Source organism: Larimichthys crocea, chromosome III (genome assembly GCF_000972845.2).
Source record: "Larimichthys crocea isolate SSNF chromosome III, L_crocea_2.0, whole genome shotgun sequence".
Taxonomy (NCBI): Eukaryota; Metazoa; Chordata; class Actinopteri; family Sciaenidae; genus Larimichthys; species Larimichthys crocea.
This window is the reverse complement of record NC_040013.1, coordinates 44713360-44734831: the sequence shown is the minus strand read 5'-3', so window position 1 is coordinate 44734831 and position 21472 is coordinate 44713360. Positions and strand designations below refer to the sequence as shown.

The window sequence follows — 21472 nt, the reverse complement described above, 5'->3', positions numbered from 1 at the left end:
CATTGCCTGATGGAATTCGGCCGTTGGGGCAAGAGGTGGGGTTCACCCTGGACAGGTCACCAGCTCATCACAGGGCACACAGAGACAAACAACCATTCACACCTATGGACTGTTTAGAGTAACTAATTAACCCATTAAGATTGTGACAGGATTGTGGGAGGAAGCCAGAGTACTCGGAGGGAACCCACACAGACACCGGAAGAACATGGAAACTGAAAAACAGTCACATATAATGTCTGTTATGGAATTTCCTATCCTTAGGTTACACAAGGTCACGTGTGGGCCTTGAGGTCCTCAGCAGTATTAGTTGTTTGGCTTTGGTTGGGAACAGTAGGTGCCAGTCTATCTCAACACTGTGGTGGCCAGGGTCGAAGAGACCTATTGCTGCCTTCATAGACATAATAGATAGCTTACTGTTGATGTTCCAATCTGCGTAAACAGACATCTGTGTCTCCAGACTAGAATGAGCTGACAATAACACCTCCATGGGTAAAGACATTCTCTTTGACTAATTCTGGGTGCATAGTATTTGTGGTGTTATCTTTGGGTTTAAAGTTGATCCACCTGCACGAGTTGGGCAGAATGTGAGACTGACTCAGGCACTTCTGATGTACTTTGAGAGTGTCTCTAATTCTCCTTGATCAAGAGTCAATAAATATTACAGCATAAGACATCAGAGGCTCCTGGACACTTTCTTTCCTCCTGACCTCACCATTGACCTTTGACTTCAGCAATTTCTCCACAACAATGCCTATATACAAGTCAAGTGTTTACATACACGATAAGCAGCACAAACAGTGCAAGGACACAATTATTGAATAGATATTCATGAAGTGGGTGGGTTAAGTATATGCATGTACTGTATATATGTGCAGCATCCGTTTGACTCTCGACTTTTCATTCCTTCGTTTGCTGCTTCAATCTGCATGACAAAATACAGAGTGACAAAGTGAACTTGCAAATGTACTTCGCTCTTAATAACAAACACGATTCTGCAGAAATGAATGTGAAGTTTTGAATGCTGCGTGTGACGTAATGTGACCGAGCCTTTAAGAGGAATTAGACATGCATGGAAGAGAAAATATATAAACAGTGAAGGGGGATCCCTGCTGTATGGCAACAGTATCTAATTGATTAGGTCATTCCCATCTCACACTCATGTCGATTTGATAAACAGGTCTGGAGCCAGATACAGACAACCCTTCTGAGGCCAGTGTAGAATAATGGATGTGAAAGTGGAGGCATATGTTTACTAAGTGACTAAAGCAGTGAATTAAGCTGCTATTAAGTGTTTGAAAGGAAAGAAGCTACAGGCAGGTACAGGGTGAAAACAGTTTCAGATCATTTAAGTGACTGATTTGTGCAAAGAGCAAATGCCTTCATACAAACCAGTCTTCCAGAAATTATGTTCATATTTGACTAATTTGCAAAAGCACACACACATTTTGAAAGAAAACTAATGCTGCCTGGATTACATCTTTTAGCCACATACTGAGGAAAGATTTTTAATTAACTCATCCGCCAAGCTGCAAGATGTTGATAATGAACTCCAAAATGTTCACTGACAACATTTTTAAAATTTGTTTCCCAACAAAAATCCATTCTCTGCAACATAACATCCACTTGTGCTTGAGGTGTGAGAAAGACTTCACAACACAGGATGTATTCACTGTATTAACATGGAACCAAAACCTTAATAACACTATGTTCATTTTTACTGAACATATACTATACACAGTGACATCAACATCAAAATTCCCTCCCTATTCCACTCCCTATGTCTTGCCCCTACCAGGGCAGCAAGAAACTTAGAAGTCACAATCAATTACCAACTAACCTTCTCTCGTGACGTTGCCTCAGTTTCCCAGTCAGCCGCTTCGCTCTTCACAACATCAGAAAAATCAGGCTTTACCTGACTCAACTTGCTACCCAACTGCTGATACAGGCTGCGGCTATCTCGTGACTAGATTACTGTAATGCCCTCCTGACAGACCTCCCAGCCTGCACAGCGAAACACTTTCAGATGATCCAGAACATGTCAGTGTGCCTGGTTTTCAACTGACCCAAAAGGCCATGTGTTACGCCGCTACTCATCAAGCTCCACTGGCTACCTGTAGCAGCTCGCATTAAATTCAAATCTCTAATTCTTGTCTAGTAGTCTCTAGTTCTGCACCAACTTGCTTGAATGCCCATAACCCATACCCTCAGGACAATGCAAACTCGTCCGTTGTTCCTATAGCTCTTCAGAGAGTACCTCCTCTCCTAGCACTACCAACAACTGGACATGCTGAATCTACCCCCCTCTAGAACTGTCACTTCATTATATGCGGGTAGCACTTATTGCTCCACATGTCCTTGGCCCACTGTACCTTGACCCTTTTTTGTAAGCCCAAGTTGATGTCTTCAATTGTCTTAATTTGTCCACAACCCAAGGACAATCTGTTTACTGTCACAAAAGGACTAAAGAAAGAAAAGAAAATATTCACATTTGAGAAGCTGAAATCCGTGGAAGGTTATTGTAGATAACTGCATTTACCTCTGTGGGGTTTTGTTGATACCTTGAGGCTTTTGATTAATGGACACACCCTCCATCCAGTGGGCCATTAGGGTCAAGTGGGTCCATTAAATTGAGGGGTGTATTCAAAGGAAAATACCAGGGACTACCCACCAGTCAGAACTAAAAAAGCCTTGTGGATGAAGGGTAAAACATCTTTAAGAAACTAGCCTAGTTGTCTATGATAACCTTAACGGAAACTATGACCTGCATGACTGAGAATCTTCATGGTAGTTGATAACTAATTGATTAATCAACTAACAATTGCAGATCTACCTCACAATGTAAATGACACAATTAAGAGTATATGATATAAATGAATATTTTAACTGAGGGAGAGACCTTCATTTTACAAACTACCCCAGAAAAATGTACACATGAGGAATATGCTGTAAGGACTGGTGTAAATACACCAGGAAGAACCTGTGCTTCCTTCACTACATCATCAGCAGTGAACAGTAAAGGCTACTTGTGTGATCACCCTGAAACAAATGGCCAGAGGCAGCAAAATGTCAGTTGAAAGTGGATCACAGATCACTCTAAATTAATGATACCCACCCTTGAGCAATCGGATTTAATACAGAGAGGGAAAGATTTATTGAATTTGCCCTCCAGAATTTTGCTCCAGAGGAACTTTGACTTGGCACCATGTGACTACATCTGTGTGTTCATGTTCAGTCCTTGAACCTAAATACAAATCAGTTAGTTCCTCTCTTTCTGGATGTTGTTCGGGTTTCATTTACTGCCAAATCAGGGGTAAAGCTCTTTTATTCATTGATTTTACTGTCATCTCAATTTTCTTTCTTCTAACGAAACCTATTTCTAACCCTTTCTGACATTTAAAAACAGTTACTCCCACTTTGATTTCTCATTGTTCAGAGATTTTATACTTTTATCAGAAAGGAGCACTGCAACAATCTTGGGAGAATATGGAGTCGAGGAAAAAACAACCAACACAACCTCGAATGTAATCCTCACAGAAATGCTTCTATTTTTGGAAGTGTCTATGTGTGTGTGTGTGTGTGTGTGTGTGTGTGTGTGTGTGTGTGCGCGCGTGTGTGTGTGCGTGCATGCGTGCACATCCTTTTTCATGCTTATTTTTCACTGGAAGTTGAGTAAAAATCCATCTCTTTAGACTGGATGCAGCTCTTTAAAAACAATACAGTGTATTCATCACAGTATAGCAACAAGATGATGCAGTTGCCTAAAGAATTGAGTTTAAAAGGATGATACAAGAACAATGAATATATGAAAATGAGAATTTAAAAGACAATAGTATAGTCTTGTATTGTGTCACTGCAATGTAGGATCGAGGTCACAGAGAGTCCTACATGTCATTCCTACAGACTAAAGAAATCTAATATATATGCGAGAACACAAACAACTCTCAGAAAGCCAGAAACCACAGAGCTCACCCTTATGAGCAGGATCATCAAGAACTAACTCTGCAGCTTCTCCACGGGGAAGGGAAACAGTAAAGGTTGCAGTGAGCTCACACCGGGAGAACACTCTCTATCTCTCCTTGGGGTCTAAAAACTCAACTCATCGTATATCTGAAGAGAGCAGTCTAAGTTCACTGGTTTCTGGTAAAAGGCAAAACATTTCATTGTTGGACATCAGTACAATTTCACGTCTGACATTGACTTGGGATCACATGGTCTTTACTTTAGCATGAAATTGATTGGAGTTCTCTCTAAGGGCAATGCTAAATTGCACAGTGTATTCATATTCTCGACGTGAACTTCTATTTAGTACCTTCATGCCAGACTTTGTGGGATTTTCCCAGATTTTCATGTCAAGTCAATTTAATTATTCCTGCTATGACAAGCCAAATGTCTGCTGTGAAAAGGTTCTGTTAATGTAAAGAAAAATCATACTCCCCAAAACCCCTGAAATAATAGAAGAAAAGGCAGGAAAAGTAACAGAAGAGGGGCTTGCAGTAGATGTATATACAGAATAGACAGAGATAAGGCCAACGTATCAGAGATGTTGAGCAACTTCCAGGTAGTGCCAAAATTAGCATTAGTACTATATGACCTGGTAGCCTACTGTCTTCCATGAAATAAAGACATAAAGAGCAGATGATAGCAGAGGTGAATCTAAATGATGTGGCAACAAATCAAGGTGGACCTAATCTCTCTTTTCTTTAGGCCTATGTACACATGATAAATCTTATGGGTGGAAACACATATTGACTGCATTAAACAATAATAGTTATGTATAATTCTTATATTATTCCTTAAGTTCCACAGAAAAGGAGAAAAATCTATCTCATCACTGAGGACAGTCTACTTTGTTGCTTAAGAGCTCACACTGAGGTAGTCTTTTTAGGCTTCTAACACCATGACTTTTATTGTGTTAGGGTTTCCATGTCCCGTCTGCAAATAATGTGCCATAGCATAATCAACATGGCTGGAACAGCATTTTTGGGTGCATAGGTCACGCCTCGCAACAGTCTGTACAGAATGTTCTGGAAGAGAAATACATTGTTTTCCAATGTCCATCTTATAAGTTAAATAATATAATATGTTGGGGAACTGGCTCATCTCTCAGCTGTAGGTAATGTTGCATAGCTTTTAAGCCTTCTTTATGATCGACGTATGTCTATATTCATCGCACATACATTGGAACCGTGCATGTATAACCAGTGTTTTTGATTTCATCAGTTTTGTTTGGGTGTCCTGAATGTACAACTTGTAGGTTTGATGTGGTGAATTTTGAAATAGGTTCCAGAATACAGCCATCTCCACTGATGAAAGATCTGCCAGGTGGATTTAACAGATCTTCATGAATCTTCAACAACAGTAGAGAGGTACAGTGTACTCCTTCTCAGTAACCACTCTTTTTGCCTTATTCAGCATTTCCATCGGTTGACATTGTAGATCCTCTGATGGATTTTTTGTCAATGGGAGAGTAGAAATGTGTCTGTGTGCTTCTTGGACCTGGAGTTCTTCCCCAAACGACCATGCCCCCTCCTTTGTCAGCACTCTTTATGATGACGTCATGATTACTCCTTAGTGAATTAATGGCCTGTGAATCTCCTTGGGTGAAGTTGAATCTTGTTGACCATTTATCACTCTGGAAAGGTTTTTCTATATCATGATGATACTGTTCTAGTAAAGGCATTATGACTGACATTGTTCCTGGTGGGAAAAGAAGTGGATCTGTGTTTGAATGTTTATTTCTCTGTACCCCCATTGATTTTGTTGAAGGTAGTTCTGTTTTCATTTGGAACTCATTTGTTTTGGTGGGGAGTGGGGAGCATAGGTTAGTCCTTTAGATAGTACTGACACACATTGTTTGAAAAGGGGCATACCTGAGATGTTGATCACATTTGCCGTAGTGTTATCCTCCGATAAAAGCTGCACAGGGTCTCTATGTTTTCCCTCTTCTGTTGTGTTTCCCATTAATTTTCTTTCTCCCCTCTGCATTTTTCATTTTCGTTGGGTCAGGGTTGTTGGTATTTTGTGTGTGTGTGTGTGTATATATATATATATATAGACACACCACACCCACACACACACACACACACACATATAGGAATACCATCCGTATCACTGGCAGCATTATCTCTTTTTGTTCAGGGTTTTTTCTTCAATGGATCTATGATTGATTTGATTTATTTCTGATTGTAGGTCAGCTTTCTGTTGCTTTCCGTCTTCATTAAATAGCAAATGAAATTAGTATTTGATCAAGATGTCCTCCTGTTTTCTTTTCAGTCATTGTCAAATAAGATTTTTTTTATGCAGTCCTCTCGGGATCCTCACCTCTCTATAGTAGTATGTGTAAATTCAACTGTTTCTCCATTTCTTGGAATTTCCTTAGACTAAGTTGCACACGACTTGTCTGGCCATTGCCCTGTCTATCTAACAGGGAGCATGGTACGATTATGCTTTTGCCTTCTTCATTTGTAGAGGAAAATGTATTATTCAAGGCCATGTCGAACATGCTCAAAATCCTTGAAACAGAACAGAGCTGCTGCCAAAGGACTCACCAGAACACAGTCTTGCTGAACATGAAGACCATGGAGTAGAAGCACTGCTGGGTCTTAATAGTGATCAATTCTCAGACTTTGGGTCAAAGATTTCCACTTCAGTAGCACCTTCATATGCTAAACTATCTAGTTTTATTCAAATCTACATTCTGAAGGTTTTTACAAAAGCATTTTGTTCACATATCATTTAGAGCCAGATTTATATCACATTTTATTCCTAAAAAACTTTTCATGCTGTATTTTCTGATTTATGGGGTGGTAAAAAGAGTTTTCCAAAATTCTTTCTGTGGTTTTTATTCAGTGTTCAGACTTCTGTTCTGGAAATGTATGCAAATGCCTGATTTGCATTGCAATTTAAAAAAAAAACTCTTAATGCAAGTAATCAACTGGGGACGTGTTATGGTGATATCTATTAGTTATTATTCAAATCTTAACCCTATTCACTTTTATTGTCTGGCCCAAAGCTAAAAACAAAATCTTATAAGTGTCTCAGATGCTTCCATTCTTACACTTTCTATTTAAGTGATGAGTCATGGGTGTCTTTTTTTATTTTATTGAGTCTACGTTATCGGACTCAAGTCCAGTACATGTAGTAAAATTAAACTAAATCCATATGTAAAAAATATTTTGGAGTCCCATTGAACACAGAATATACTTGCTACTTTTCCTTCTAATGTCCTCCATTTTGCTCCTCTGATGAGTCTGTGAAGGCCTTTGTTCTGTACTGTACATCAGCACCAACACCAGCGGACACAATGCTATGGGTTGCAAAAGCTCCTGTCTCATTATCAATGTGGATATCTTCACCAGAGGGCAGACGCTGCACTGAGATAACAAATAATTCATCTTCGCCACACATGAAAAATAATTTCAGATGCTGCGGGGTGCATGACAACCTCTAAGCCCTGACAAATTATAGCACTGGCAGCTCAGTCAGTAAATGCATGCTATTTACAAGTAAACAAAAGAAAAGCTGGGGGTGAAAAAATACAGTGCTGAGAGGAATCACATTTCATGTGACTCGCAGCCAGGACAATGTTTGGGTGTGCTGAGGCTCAGGCAGGTAATCAACTCTGGCTCTCTCCCCTACAAACAAAAAGGTGAGAAGTGAATTGTGTGTACACACAAAGAGACTCTTAATGATGAAGTATATGAAATCCATTATGGATGTTCTCGTTTCCTGCCTCTTGCCCCCGAGAAAGAGCCGTCATTGTGTTGTTTGCGCACTGGGACGAGTGTTCGGGTGGCTGGGCCGGGTGTGATTTTAATCAAGCGTATTTTTATCTGTGTGTTATTAATATGCATGGCAGAGGCAATTGGAGAAAGGGAGGGAAGAAATGAGCTGGGAGAAAATGAATGAATCAAATTAGAGAGGCTGGGGACAGGCTATGAAACTGTGATGCAATGGTGCATGATACGTGTGCAGGTTGAATGCTTTATGGGTTTATGTGGAAAAAAAATATGAAAGCGATGAAGTTGCATGCTTAATAAGTGTGTAGGTGTGTGTGCATGTGTATGAGTATGAAGCTGAGTGACTTCTTTGAAAATATCCACAAACCTCTGCACATACTGTAATGTCACAGTGTTTCTTTCCAACAGGGGAACTAGCTGTGTGCATATACTGTACATGGATTTGTGTATACATACAATACATTGTCAAATGATGCATTACCCAAAATATTTATGGTAAGCTCCAGCTGTTTTGTCATAAACCAGTGACGTACACCATATTTCCCCTCCCTACTTTGATTGCTTGTATTATGTGAAGCATTATAGCAACATTGCATAGAAATTGGTATTTTTGTGATTTACCGCCTCTGGTTTCAGAGTCCAATTCCACTGTCATAAACATAGACAGCTGTAACAGAGAGCTGATGCGCAGCAGTCTGCGGGAAAACCAGAAAACATTTTCTTCATGGAATATGATCCAGTTTCACCAAAATCAGTCAAATAGTTGGTGGTGTGTGACTTAGTGTTGTAAAGCATTACATACTTGTCATGGGTGATTGTACCCAGAGTACAAAGTTACATAGTGCAAGTATAAATGTACAAGGAGACTCCATTCACCTGATTACAAGTCAGTGTAGTATCAAAATTTACTCTTAGAGAATTAAGTGAGCAGAAGCGACTTACAAAAGAGGGAAACAATCAAGGTACAGTGTGATAAGCACATGTTCATGCAGCAATAAGTACTATTCACAGAGACTATTCCTACCCTCTCTACCTTTTTTAAAAAGGTAGAGAGGGATGCCCCTGATCTGGTAGGAACTGGTAGGACGTTCCACCAACGGGGAACAACAAATGAGAAAAGTTGGAAATGGAAATGATTTAAAATCTCTTATTTTATGGTGGAAAAGTTACACTATGGTTTTAAGGGCATGTGAGACTATTTCTGGGCAAAACAAATTATCATGTGCACTGACTGTGTGCAGCTTTCTGAACTCAACACAGTGTTGTCAAATCAGCCACCATTCAGCCTGTGTAGAGGCCAGCTCACAAACTGTGTCTGGAAACCCACAGGCTGGGTACTCCTTTCATAGCTTGTCATTTTTACATTTCTGTATTAGTTCTATGTATATTAAAGAAAAAAAGATATACGAGCCCTGCTAGCTTGTTTGTTCATATATCATTCTTTCAGGCTTTATGCTAAACTGCTTGTGGCGTTGGTGCTATTGAGTTGTATCATGTTATTCTAAGTGTTTCTCATATTTGTTCCACCATTTTTATACCAATGTAGTATAAATATTAGAAACACCTCATTAAAATTCAACAGCATCATAAACAATCAACAACTCTCTGAAACAGTTTCAACAAAAACTGAACACATTCATGAAAGGAGGATTTATTGCAGAACTGATTTATCAGTCTACTGCATTCGTTTTAGCTAAGTGTGCCTAATAAACTAGAAACTGAGTGTAAATCTCAAGGGTTCATAGTACATTTATAGTTTTACAGAGTTAACTGCAATGTGTGTTCCACTACTTCAGGCCTTACTACAGTGTTTGCTATACAGGCCACACTATGAATCCTTGTGTTTCAGCAAATGTTTTTGTTTTTCCTTAAACCAACAAACAAAATCATATAATGGAAAATGGAAGACAAGAAGTATCTCCACTTTCTTCCACTGTACAAAAGAGGAGACAATCTGTGCAGTCGGAGTTGGAGCTGCTATATCATGGTACTACCGACTCAATTGCAAGTAGGGCTCAGGGTTGGGGGTTAGGGGTAAAGTTAGGGTCAATCATGATGTGAAACCCCTTAACCAATAACTAATTAAAACAAAACTTAGCAGAAAAATTAAGACTTGAACATATCTGCTTTAAAAGAACCACCTAGAATGACAGACGTCATCTTTAGGAGTACTGGGTGTACATAGATTTTTTCTATGTTTCATGAGTGTTTTAGTTTGTAGTAATCACCTGCACACTCCCCTCCCGCCTCCTGAGTCTGCAACTGTTTCAGTTTAACAAGTGAGCGACCCCGCTAACTGGTGACTTTCAGAAAAACGTGCACAACTGTTACCACCGCATTGTTATTCAGCTGAAAGTCGCCATTAACAGTTCACTCATTAAACCGACACACCGGTGACCCGCGGGATGCAGACGCCACAATAGAAGGGATAGAAGAGATAATTAGCAGACCAGTCTGCGCTTTCTAATAAAAGACTGCCGGTGTTTCCGATTGGGAGCTCCTGAACGAGTTAGCTGGAAGCTATACGTGACTCTCATGTGTGGTATTAGAATCTTGGGCAAAAATTCTGATCTGATCATGGGACACTTTGGTGCTTGTGATTCTGTGATTTGAGGGATATCGAGCAGCAGGATCCTGCTGTGTTAAATCTTAAGAACACAACGGCTGAACGTGACTTGATGGGACATGAGATTGTCAAGAACTCAGCAGACTCTGGCACATTGTTGATATAGTGGATATATTTTGACTGTATGTTGTATAAAAGGCTAAATAATCATACAAAGATGATAATTCTTGTAACGCAGACATAATTGATATTGTTTACGTCAGCTTACTCTCAGACACAAAGCAAAAAAGCATATTTTCTTCTCCTTTTCTTACTCTTTTTAAAGCTCCTTCTAATATTGCATGCATCATTAATGGCTCATGGATAGCAGCCAGTAATCAATATGTTGAAACAGTAGACAGAGCCAGGCACAGGTCCTTAAAAGAAGGTAGATCTCCTCAGTTGTTCCTGTCCAAAAAAATGTGCAAGAAACTGTCAGATTTCTAAATTTCTAAGCTATAATAGAACCCCTCCTGCATGTATGTTATGTTACATGGACTTTGTGAGAACTAGCAAGCCCTGATGACAAAATGTCAATTTTACTTTAATAAAACATGTTTAATGAATAGCAGCTCCTGTTTAACATAAATGTATGGCAATCGCTGTTCTATACAGCGTAAGCCAGGGTAAGAAAGGGGTTTGATGAGAAAATAGGGAGTATAGGGAAGGAGCAGTTAAACTGCAAATTCAGGGGAAAAGGCAGTGGAAATAAGCAGAGCTGGTGCATAACACCTTTTTACACTGGCCCTTAAAAGCCTTCAACCTTTCTTTCACCTTCCTCACTCCCCCATCCTTATCCTCCCTCCAACCCGACCACGGACAATTTCTCTTGCAGAGGTTCATCTCCTTTCTGCTTCGCTTCCCTGACATTACAACCCCCTCCCCATCCTTGCTTCTCCCACTACACTATGTAATTATGATAATTGCTCATAGGGGTTTGAGGAAATTGAATTTCCCATTTCGCTCTGGTTCCTTTATCCCAGCAGTTTCTCTTTGTGCTGCCCCCCCCCATCGCTCCACGATTCTCTGCAGGCCTGAAACGGCTGCTTGGACACTTGATCAAATATATCCTTAATTTTAGCATGTGTGTCTTCTGATGATTTCCTTCATGAAAAAGCCTTTTTAGCCAATACCAACTGACCCCAATAGGATGTAAAACATGAGAAGACAATTTTAACAATGTGAAAGTATAAAAAAGCGCAGAAAGAAATTAAATGTAACGACATATTAGGGTTCGGAGTCCTCTGATTCAAAATTCAAAAGATGGTTTCAGCGCAGCAGTGGATTACCACAACTAAGACACAATGTGAAAAGTCATCACACCATATCAGACATAGAAAAACTGAACACTAGACCCAGTGTGGCACCATTCGGGAAAGGTATCCCAGAGTCACACTTGAACACAGCATTTGCCTAAGTACCTGCTCCCTAAAATAGTCGCTGTGACTGGCTCTGGAGCTCTCAGGGCTGGGGGAGTTCAATTATTCAAAAAAGGTCTGACGAAAGTCTTGCCTGGCTGACAGGCTGCTGTAGCTGAATCAAACAGCACTGCCATGCTTCCGTCAGCTGAAAAAACCCTCCATCCCCAGAGTCAGCTTTTCAGGAATGAAGAACGGGTAAGAAAGCACAGCTTAATTTTCCTGATTGCTTGTTTCCCAGCCAAGTTTGAACAGGTTGCTCCAAGGCAAAAATAGACAGAGCCGAGGAGCAAAATAATTGACTTATTGGCAAATACTCTTCAATCAAGCATTTTTTACATCAACAAAAAGGAGTTTCAAGAGTCATTCTATCAGATAAGTCAGATATTACAACTTGATCACACTGACTCAACCAGATAACTGATCAGACATGGACAGAAACATGGACAGTCAGACGATCAGATAGTGGACAAACCAGTTTAGTCAGATTTTCTGCGCTGTTTTAGATCATTTAGCTGGTGTTAGCTAACTACACTAACACATCAATGAAAGGTATTTATGAACTATGAGTGAGACAAAAGTTTCAGTGTCTTCACACACTCCCTCCTCCAATACAGTTTGTAATTATAATGGCGGAACCTGTTTTTCCTTGTTGATTTAATGAATCAGTGAGCAGATAATTGCAGTCATTTTATTATTAACATGAGACAACAAGCCGACTCATGTAGTGTAGCTACACTATGGCAAAAGAAAGACTACGTATGTGTCTTAAACAGACAAATGTTGGTTGTTATCGCTACCTGTAGGAATCATAACCAAAAGTACAAGAATAAGAACACCGTTATAATAAACCAAAATGATGAATTAAATGATATGTTCACATCACTCTTTCTTGAATAAGTAGAAGCAAGCATGAATCTGCATTAGTGAACATCAGTGAACTACTTTTTTGCCAAAGTACAATCTTGTTCCCCGTTAATTTTCTCCCAAAGAAATCCTTCCACTGTTTTATTTTACCAAAATAACCCAAAACTCATCAATGGAGCCTCATTCACTGTGGCTTAGGGGATTTCTAAGTCCTAACTCTAAGGTCTAACTCCTTTATGCTGGGTGTAATTAGAGTTTTACTATCAGTGATGCTTTAAATGCTGTTCAGCTGTCCTCACAAAAATACATTTCTGGAAGCTATCAGTACCCAAAATTATTATTTTTGAAATCACCTTGGTGGACCCATTTATAGGTTTTAGTGGTGAGGTTTCACATTGCAACCAATAGCAGAACCTATGGTGGGGAGACTTGCAAAAAACAAGAAAGGCCTTATCTAGAGAGGTTTTTAGTTTGTTCATTCTAGACTACTATAGGAACATGGTGGGTCCTCCATGGCAGAGGATCCGATCCCTCATTTGATCCATTCTAAGTTAACGAAAGCACAAGTACTTTTATTACCGTGGATTACACATTAACGAATGTGTACTTAGGAATATGATTTTAATTTCTGCCATATTCTGTATATAGTCTGTAAGTAGATCCTCCTAAATCACAATCCTATAACACACTGGTCCTTTAAACAAACCAACAGGAAGCAGAGTGCATGGGACCAATTGAGGTGGCATTAAATGAGAGGTCTTGCGTTTTCTGACACTCTATTGACTGCTCGGAGGCGACTCAGCTGGAACATGTCGCGAGGCCTGACTAATGTGTGGAAACTGAGAACACACCTTTTAACTTGTGTCTCTTATGTTAAATGCCTTTCCACCTGACTCGCTCTCACCGTGCTGCCAGAGAGAAAAGGGGGACGTGGGGAGGCTTGTTAAACATTTGCCACGTACCGTTTTTTTCATAAGGGGTGGGGGGGGGGGGGGGGGAGGGGCACATCGCTTATTACTCTGCGGCGGTTTGGAGCCCGCTCTCAAAGCGAAACAGCCTGGGCAGCTACTTTCATGTAATCAACAACCCAGAGTCAAGAAGGAGGCAGATTTTAATCCCAGCTGGGGTTCATCATTTGTTAATCGGGCAACTGCAGGTCAGAATGCCTCACCTTTTTTCTCCACAGTAGCTACTACAATGATGATTAAAACAGAAATAACTAAAACTAAAAATACTTCTATTTGCCAGTTAACAAATGAATAAATTATAATCCTACTGCACTGTATTCTACTTGTTACAGAGTCAGCAGGGGTTAAGGAGCAGAATCATACAGTGAAGAAATACAGCTCTTAAAACAGGTTATTGAACTTCAATGTTTCGAGGAGGATAACACTATTATTTATTATATACATTCATACACTGATGTGCCAACTGCTCGTCGGGTTTTGGGAGCTAACCATTCCCAAACCGTTGATGCAGCATCAGGAGCAATTTGGGGTTCAGTATCTTGCTTAAGAACACTTCAACATGCAGACCTTTTTCATTTGACAGATTAAGTTTGGATCTACTAAGGTCATGGTCTTTTCTAGTACAGTATTCCCTCTCTGGGTTTCCATGAACGTTTGCTTACTGAGTCAAGGTGGAGGGATGTAGGTTTGATACCGGGACACAACACCAGCAAGAAATCTACACACAGCTACAAGAAGGAAGATAGCTCACTCAGGGGGGCATCCACATTGTGAAGTGTTTTTGATGTTGGACACATCTCTCTTGACACGCTTCTATTTCCTCAGATGGAGAGGTTTGTCTACACAGGAGGTGGTTCAGACACATTTTTCAGAAACCGTTTTATCTCAGTCAGTAATGTATCAAGACAGGTTTCTTATTCTTTAGAGATTATTTTTTTAGGAAATCATTGCTGGCACTGGAATTAAAACGAATGACTTTGAGAAATATTATTCCAAAAGGTCACGGTAAAACAATATTCCAGTTTCAAAGATGCTAGCTCAATTATTTTTCTCCCTAAAAAAAAGAAACAGCTGCCACCCACTATAAGCACAGTAACTGCTATCAGTCTAAAGCCTGCAGACAGTTTCTGCAGGTTATTACTGCCGTATGACAGCCTATTATCTCTCTATGACAGGCCATTACCTGCACAGAGGAGCTGGGTAATGAAATAGGCAGGAGGACAGAGAAAAGACAGTGTGCTATCAACAAATCAAACAGATGCTCTTTACACTGAGCCGCAGGCATAGAATCTAACATTGAGTAGGCCTGGCTACACCCAAGTGTTGCATTCGGAGATGCAATGGAGGGAGAATCCATCTAGACTCAGCATGCGAGTCTAATCAAAGCTGTTTTTTTAGTGACAAATGTACTTTGCTTCCTTTGGATTGATTGGACAGATCATCAGTCTGTAGCTAACTACTGCAAAACATTTTTCATTTGCAACTTCTAGATTTTAAGAATTTTTTTATATTAATTTGATTTATATTGATTGCAAACTGATAACTGATGATGTATTATTGGGTTTGGATTGTTGGCCTGACAAAAGCAAGCTAATTTAAGATTGCTCTGTGGTTATTAAGACACCATCGTCTATTTTTGGACACTTCAAATCAAACAATTGATTTAGGAAAAAATGTCAGATCAATCAACACTGAAAATAGTGATTAGTTGTCTGGAATCCCTTATACTTACTGCATTTTATCAGTAGTTAGAGCTCCAACGAACAGGTGACTGTATAGTTGTCAACCTAAAAATATTAACCAACTATTTTAAATTTTTAATAAAAATTATTTTTAAATTCTCTAGTTCGGCTTCTCAGATGTGATGTTTTCTACTTTCTTCAATCCTTCATGACAGTTAACTGAATAGATTTGGGTTGTGGAAAAACAAAACATTCAAGATTGTCATCAGCATTTTTTTTAACCATTTTCTGACATTTTATGGAGCAAACCATCAATCGATTAATCGAGAAAATCATGGACAGATGAACAGATAATCATTGCTGATTACACCTCTCCTGATGAACCTCACTTCTCTCAGACTTTGTGCATCGAACACACTCTGTGCAAATGTGCCTTCAGTTTAAACTTTGCGATTTGAACAGATTTTAGATGTGAGGTGCTTTCAAAAGTACAAGAGGCTTTTTCAAATTAACATGTTCCAATCATTCAAATGACCATTATAATACTCAGGTAGAGGAGAGCACAACATTTGTTGAATGGGTTCATCACCAGTTCCTAAACCACTCACTGCAAAGCTGAGTTTATGTGCTAAAGATAGATACCGCATATTACTTCAGTTTAAATATATTATTCAGTGCAGACATATCAGATAGGTTCTACAAAAATGTTTTGCATTCTGAATTTATTATTATTGGAGTAATTTACAGCAATTTCAGATTTGGGGGCCATCTATCTTTGAATGGCAGCAATCAGAGCAAGCAATCAGCAATCAGAGATGCATTCTTTCAGAGTGTTTGTGCATCTGCGAGAGTGAGAGGATTGTTTTGTTGCTTCTGCTGCTGTCAGATCATCTTTCTTTGTTAGCTGGACGTCTAGAGATGTGTGTCCTTAATGTAAGAGACAACTGACGGTGATATGAAAAGAGATACCCATATATGTACACGTGTTACGATAAACACACTCTCAGATATGAGCTTGAGTCGGAGGTGTCAATTTACCAATATCACTGGCTGATACGGGCATATTATTTGGCTTGTTGTCCAACTCAGATTCACAGGCTACGGCTGGTCAATATGTTTTTATACAGACTTTCAGTGTCTTGTACTGGTCTAAATGCTCCTTCAGAGGGTTTTACAACAAGATGAAAATCCAGTTTTAGAAACATAAAACTGCAAATGACTGAAATTATACAAAATAAAATTCCATTGTTTCATTTAAAAGTAGATAGAGAGAGTCTATACTTGCAATCTCACCCAAGTATAGACTCACACAGACCGTAAGTTAGAGCAAACAAAATAATTACATGCACACAGACACAGACACACACACAGACACAGACACACACACACACACACACAGCCCTGCTTGTTAATTCTGTGCTGGTGACTGGATCAATAGAAAACTGGACAGCGATGGTGGTGAGATAAACATTTGAAAGAACCCCCGGTGCACCAAAGCACCCCGAGCCCCAGCACCAACACGGCCACCATCCATCTCACTGATCTGTCTCTCTGTCAGTCGGTACTCCGTCTTTATGTGTTCACTGCTTCAATACCAAGTGTCCATGTAGCCTAGTTTGACCACTTTCACCTCTACAATACACTCGTTTACAGCCTCTCAGCTGAATCGAGTGGTTCTTAAAACGGAGTCTGGAGCCTCCCCAGGGTTTTTTTTTGCATGGTTCCAGTGGGATCCCATCAACATGAAGAACTGGTGAATTTTCACTCTTCAAATGATCCCATTTGGGGAAAGCCTAACAATGACTTTTTCCCCGTGCAGCATAATAGAGTCATCAATAGAGTATAACACAGTCAGAAATGGGAGAAAGAACTTTTACACTCACAGGGCTGATGCTGTGGAAAAAGGAGGCTCTTATATGTATAGCTTTTCCCTCTATTATCTCACATGACATGATAAACTCTGTGGCACATATGCATCAGGGTGTGCAGGGGTGGTTCCAATGTTTATCAGGGCTGTTTGATGGTGGACTCAATATGCCATGACGTATGACTTCATGTTTTCCTATTTACAGGGAAAAAAAAATACTTTAAAACCTTTAATTATATGCCATTTTGAGGGAATTTATACAGAATCAAGCAGTATTTTATATTAAAGATTGTTATTTGTACAGTAAAACACTGTAATATTTATTGGTATATTTTACAGTCTTTGGCAGTTTTTCACCGCAAAATCTACAGACATTTAAAATATGGCAAACCCCCCCCTAAAAAAGTAAAATCACCAGTCCTCTGAAATACAAACATGTGATGGGCAAATGAGATATAATGCAATATGATGCTCTTACATGCATTAATATTAATCACCATCTGATAATACAGCTCTTAGGGGCTTTGCAGCATGATAAGTACCTGTGATACTTTAAAGCACATCGATGTAATCTTTGCTGGAGGTAGTAACACAACTGTACAAGTACAGGTACAGGAGCTCAAGTGAACAGCCACAGTAATTGGTCAGCGACACAACACAATCTAAATGTTTGCTTACATTAGCCATAAGCTACCGGTCATGTTTATTACTGATGAGTTTAACTTTTAATTTGTTAAATAAAAAGCATACTATTCCCTCTTTCCAATGTGACATTGTGTTCCTTTAAGAGGCCCAAATTTAGCTGATAATACTTTTATTTTTTAAGTTTTTAAAGCAGGACTTTTGTGTGTAAAGAGTGTATTTACCTTGGGTAGCAACTTTGCATGGGTGTGTTCACAAATAATAAAACACTTTAAATTTAAATTCATATGTTTTATCTGTCAAAAGTTTAAAATGCACTGTAAGCCCTGCAGCCAACGTTGGTTGCTGACGTTGGCAATGAAGCTCTGGGTCAGCTGTGAAGTGAGCAGATCTGAGCAGGATGGATGCCATTACACTGGCAGCATATTAAATGCAGGGTTACCTCTTCAAACAGCTCCAGGCTGTACGTGTTGTCGTCATCCGCGAAAAACACCACCCCGGCGTCCCGCTTGCTCCGGTGCTGCCGGAGCCACGCGAGAGCCACATTCCTCTGTTCGGTGGCGCGTGGCATCCCGGCGCGCTTGAACCTGCGCGGAGTGAATACATGCAGGTGTGTGTACGGCACGCCGCACCGGGCCAGAAAGCGCGCCACCAGCTCTGTGCGCGTCGTCGAGTCCTCCACTACGATCCAGTGGAAACGGGGCACCTGGCGGAAGGCGTGGGCCAAACGGGTCAGCTCAGCTTTCTGCACCGGGCGGGTGTAAGTCGGAGTAATGGCGTAGATGACCGGCAGGGCGGTCTGGTTCTGGGCGCTACCTATCCCCGGTGCGCCGGTCCGGGCCGCCCTCTGCGCCCTGCCAGTCCGAGCGGCTGCCGGACCCCGGATTGTTCTTTTACTGTCGATGTCGATCATGATGATGACAATAAGGACCCAGGGCAGCAGGATGAAGAAGCGGCTGAAAAACACTGATTTCATGGCGAGGCTGAAGTTACCGTGCGCCCTGTCTCTCACTCACTCCATCACAAACACAAATGCACCGACCGACCGCAACTCCAGGAACCCCCTCCGTTAAAATCCCGTGCTTTAATTCTTCACGAGCAAAAAAACAAAAACAATCATCTTGAGTCCATTTTAAACTATTTAAAGCACAGAACCTTCCGCTGCGTTCCCCCGTCCCGGCGGGACCGTTTCCCCGGAGTTCCCCTCCTCCTCCTCCCTCTTCTCTCGGATGGGACTTGGGTGCTTCTTCGTCGTCCTATAGCCTCCTCCAGCTCACTCTCACAAAAAGCCCCGTTAATTTCCCATGTTCTGGCGTCCCTTCAGTGTGTGTTTCCACAGGAGATAAACAAGCCCAAGCGCTGATCCCTGCAGCGGGCGGAGAGATGCCATCGACGTGCGCCGCTGAGGAGCATCACTTGGCGAAGACTGAGCGCAGCTCTGAGTCTGAGGATAATAAGGCAGGAGGGGAGGAGCAGGTGCAGAGCAGAGGAGGGGAGATGGGATAGAGGAGAGAACCTCGGGAGAGAGAGAGAAAGAGAGAGAGAGAGAGAGAGAGAGAGCGCAGGGGAAACGGGAGAAAGGCTTTGTTATGTTGTGCGCATCAGTGTCCGCTGAGAATATACTTGGCTGATAGAGAGGCATAGAGACAGAGAGAGAGAGAGAGAGAGAGAGAGAGAGAGAGAGAGAGGTGTGCCGTACAGCTCGTGCTGTGTTTGTCAAGAATATATTATAAACAAAAATAGGACTTGATGTGAGGACTCTTGGGGCATGGATACCTCCAGGGGTCCTTGAGAGAGCTCCTAGTGTCCCTAAGCTGATTGCATGAGGAAATTTTAAATCCAGAAATAGACTTATTCCAAACAGGCTTTTCTTTTATCGCCATTATCTTTGGAGATTATTCAAAACTCAAGACAATAACTCAAACAAACAGTCAAAATAATAAGAAATAGGTCATAACATGTAGACACAAACTCGTGTCATGTGATTTCAAAGCATTTAAGAAGTGGAGCGTTTTGCCTGGCAGACTTTAACTTGCGCAGATCTGGTCATTTTTCTTTGGTTTATGTGCTTCTTAATATGTAAATATACTACGTAGTTAAATTGTTTGTCTTTTGGCTGTTTACGTGATTGGCATTAACTATGTGATTAGCTCTGGCTATAGCATAAATAGAATGTGTCACATCTGCGCCTGGTGGAATTTGGCGGTGATGCAAAAATAAATAGATACTGCAACAACCAATATGAAAAAGTAGGTGTAGAAAACATGAATCCTTAGAGAACGGGTCCAAAACTAACTTAGTAAAAAAAAACAAGGAAAAAAAAACTCACCGTGCCAGTGCAGAGATCTAAATCAAAACCCACCATCAACGACGGCAAACAAGAAATGTAGAATTTACTCCGACTCAACACATCGCTGATATGTGAGACACCTGTTACCATCTTCCAAGAATCAGTGCCGATCACAGGTGCTCCTAAGAGAAGCATAGTCTACCTGTGTTGGACACAGTTGCACCCATGCAACTCTCTGCAGGAAGAATCATCTTTAGAACCATTTGGAGTCCAAGGCCATTGGGGGTATGTGTTCAAGTATGAAACAGGTGAGCTCTGGTTGTATCAGCTGGATGAGGGTGAAACTGTGGTGCCTGACCGCTGTAGGGATGCTGAGTTCCAATGACTGGGCAGTGTTGAGACTGTTGATGCTGGGTCAGCGTACCTTAACCTGCCTGACCCAGAACCCCTCGAATCTAGAAGAACAAGTCCCTGCACCTTCCCACTTGCATGACCACAGTGGCAGAAACCAAGACCATTTTCAAGTCTATGGAGAAAGAACTTATGGAGGAAGCACTGAGGGTTTTAATTCCAGCTGCGATCTATTCCAGGCAGTCCTAGACCTGCTACTAGTCGTACCCAGAGGCTTCACCCTTCTCCTTATCTACCTTGGCAACGATCCCCGAGGCTTCACACCCATCCGTCAGCAGTATGCCTACACTCTGCATAAATCTGCCAGAACACATTTCAACAGAAACAGAGTTTTTGTCGACCTTTGTGACACAAGCCCTGGCCGGACATAGAGGCAGGTTTAAATATTTATTAACGGTCATAGACGTGTTTTAAAAAAAGCTTATGTACGCGTTTTGAATAGAAAAACCACCAACGAGTTGGTGAGAGATTTTGAATTAGTCTTTAAAGACAGTCAGATCCTAGAACCGTGGATCCTAGAATTTGTGGACATATTTTACGGCTAACAACTATATAAAGATGAAGTTTAAAAAGGGCGATTATCCAAGCTTAGAGGAGCATTGGATAAAAAAAAGGAACATGAGTACAGACAGTACGGCGGACCACAGCATTCCTTGTACTCCCCCTGCACACAGAGATTATGACAGAGAGCCTATCGACGGATCCTTTTACAAGGCAGAGTTGGAAAAAGCAGACATTGCTGAAGACAGTACATAATTTCAACACTCTACATAATACTTATTGTGCAGTAGTGTATTTGTGTAATATAAATAAAAACTGCAGTTAATACTGCATGGTCAAAAGACAGGCTAATATGAGGACAGGCTGATTAGTCTTTCTGAATTACTTAATTACACTCTCTACTGTTAATTAATTTAGTAGTATTATTATTTTGATTATTATTATTTTGGCTTCCTCCCACAGTCCAAAGATATGCATTTGGA

At 40.7% G+C, this 21472-nt stretch overlaps 1 protein-coding gene across 1 annotated transcript in view; it reads right to left on the bottom strand.

Moving 5' to 3' along the window:
• b3gat2 (beta-1,3-glucuronyltransferase 2 (glucuronosyltransferase S)) overlaps nucleotides 1-19407 on the bottom strand; it is a 50249-nt gene extending 30842 nt beyond the window's left edge. The window contains exon 1 of the mRNA XM_010729172.3: nucleotides 18231-19407. Coding sequence (XP_010727474.1) covers nucleotides 18231-18764 — 534 coding nt within the window. The 5' untranslated portion in view covers nucleotides 18765-19407. The remainder of the gene's footprint in view (nucleotides 1-18230) is intronic.
• Nucleotides 19408-21472: the final 2065 nt, after the last annotated feature.